Source organism: Myotis brandtii, unplaced genomic scaffold (assembly GCF_000412655.1).
Source record: "Myotis brandtii unplaced genomic scaffold, ASM41265v1 scaffold604, whole genome shotgun sequence".
NCBI lineage: Eukaryota > Metazoa > Chordata > Mammalia > Chiroptera > Vespertilionidae > Myotis > Myotis brandtii.
Window position 1 is genome coordinate 1,590,024 of NW_005370286.1, and position 2,390 is coordinate 1,592,413.

The 2,390-nt window shown below is 59.7% G+C and overlaps 1 protein-coding gene across 1 annotated transcript in view; it reads right to left on the reverse strand.

Annotated features, from left to right (window-relative positions):
- CFAP46 (cilia and flagella associated protein 46) overlaps positions 1–2,390 on the reverse strand; it is a 61,554-nt gene that overhangs the window by 14,585 nt on the left and 44,579 nt on the right. The window contains exons 39-41 of the mRNA XM_014550606.1: positions 1,355–1,490; positions 816–1,004; positions 1–93 (exon numbers count right to left, since the gene is read on the reverse strand). The exon at positions 1–93 is cut by the window's left edge and continues 75 nt beyond it. Of these exons, the coding sequence (XP_014406092.1) occupies positions 1–93; positions 816–1,004; positions 1,355–1,490 (418 nt within the window). The remainder of the gene's footprint in view (positions 94–815; positions 1,005–1,354; positions 1,491–2,390) is intronic.

Consider the following 2,390-nt stretch of genomic DNA (forward strand, 5'->3'; position numbering starts at 1 on the left):
GCGGATCTCCACACAGCTGACGCTCAGCGGCTGCAGGCTCCCCAGCTGCGCCAGCGCGACGTGGGCCAGGATCCGCTTCAGCGTGAACCATCCCTTCAACACAAACCACGTTAGTGACCCCCCACACACACCCCAGAAAATGCAATAGGCCCCCCTCCAACGCCCCCGGGGCCACCCTGAACGCCCCGGGAGTGGGGACACAGGAGCCGTCTGAGAAACACCCCTCCTCCCGGTGGGGAGGGTCCTCAGGGCTTAGGTTATGGGAGGGTCGCTAAGGTTTGCATATCGAACCTCAATTTAGGGCTCAGTGACAAGCACGAGTTTGTATCCAGTTCAATTGTAGGACTATCTTTCATCCATCTATAGTTATATCAAATTTATTCGATTCGGAATGCATGAAATCTAAGAAAATGTCTAAAATGGCAGAACGATTCCTTTGAAACAAATAATTTGCCAATTAAACTTTTTTTTTTTTTTTAAACAAAATGTGATTCATCTTAGGGACTTTTTCATGCGCCGGCAGAATTGTCAGAGCAAACTCAGAACTCGGGAGGAAGCTCATGCGCTCGGGAAACATCCTCCATGTGACCTGGTTTCATTAGCCAATGAGGTTCCCTCCGATGACCAGATGAGGCCCTTCCCCAAGCTGTGGGGGCAGCTGGGGGCCGCGGGCGGCTGCAGGGCAGAGATCTGAGGGGCATGCATTGTGAGCTCCGGGCCTGATTCCCGCTGGTTAGTCCTCTGCTCAGAGTGGCAGAGCCCCCATCACAGCACGACGGCCCACGCGACGGGCCCAGGCGGCCGCGGGTCATTACCAGGCCGCTGGTGGTCAAGTCGCTCACGCTCTGCAGGTAGTCGGCCAGCAGCTTCTCCATGGAGTCCTGCCGCAGCTCGCGCTCCAGGGGCTCCTCCCAGATCAGCTGAAACATGTCCAGGTACACGTCCACCAGGTTCAGCTTGAGGTGCGCCAGCTTCCTCGCCAGGGGCGTGTTGACGTTCTGTAACTGACACGTTTGGGGACAGGTCAGACCCCGGAGCCTCTGGCGAGGCTCAGCGTCCGTTTGCTGCTTTGACGAGGCATCACTGACGTGTTGCTATGTTTTCACGGACGAAGACACCTAAAGAGCCATCACCACAATGAAAAAAGGGGACGTCCCCCTCACACCCCATATTCCCTCCCTCCCACCACCCCACTGTCCCTGAACCCCAGCTGCATCCCCGGGGCCCCAGGCAGCCTCCCCTGGGTCAGCTCCCCCCGGTGGCCACAGGGAGCATGGGCAGTGCAGGCCGCCTCTTCTCCGGGTGACCACAGGGGAAGACCAGTTGTGGGCCCGGGTCCAGGACACACACTTACGTCTTGAAGGGCCAGGAGGCTCTGGACACTGTGCAACAGCTCCTCCTCCTCGGCCACGGCGCTCTGCGCCACGTCGTAGGCCTCCAGGTAGTACGCGGTCCTCTGGTCCTCGTCCGGCTCCATTTGGGCGCACAGCCTTCCCAGGACAAAGGGCAGGCGGCAGAGACCGAATGTGCAGTGTGACTGTACTGTGCGTGTATTAGTGCTTCGCATGCAATGAGGCGATGTTATACATGCACAGATATTATCAACATATCTGACCACGACAGTGCAATCACCTTCCTATAGGGGCACGGGCACCGGCGCCTCCCACCAGGCCCAGAGGGCCCCGCAGCGTCGGCTGCCTGTCCCCTGCTGTCCCCAGGCTGCGTCTGCATGTCTGAATTCCCACGACGACCATCTACATCTGTCCCCGTGAGGTGACTGACATTCCGTACATGTCCAGGTCCTTGCCCTCATTAAAGCTGTTTTAACACCTGACATGCGTGTCATGGAGCGTGTGGGTCCCAGGGCGGGGAGGGGGCGTTTCCTGAGGCTGTGCTCACCTCTCTGCGGGGCTGTGCGCGAACACAGGCGGGTGGGCGGGTAATGTGTACACATGTATGATACATGTCTGCACGTGTGAGGTGTGGCTGGAGGATGTGTGTGGGTGTGTGACCTGCATGTGGCCACTGGGGGCGGGGCTGCTGCCTGTGGTGTGGGTGGTGGGAAGGGCTGTGTCTGGGGTGGGGGTGATGGGCCGTGAGGCGTGTCTGTGTGTTTGCAGAGACTGAGCAGGTGGGACACCCGGAGGCAGGACAGGAGCGAGGACACCCGTGACGAGCTTTCCTTGAGGGGCACCCCAAGTGGCTGCACACCCCCAATGAGGGCGTCCCCATGGGAGATGAAGGGGCCACAGGGCAGGGGCCAGGAGGAAGCCCTATGGGGGCAACGGGGGCTGGTGACAGGGAGGAAAGCTAGTTGGGAGTGGGTAGAGGGGGATGAGCGGCAGCGCGAGGACCCGAGGACGGAGAAGGGCCTGTGCAGGGACTCAGCC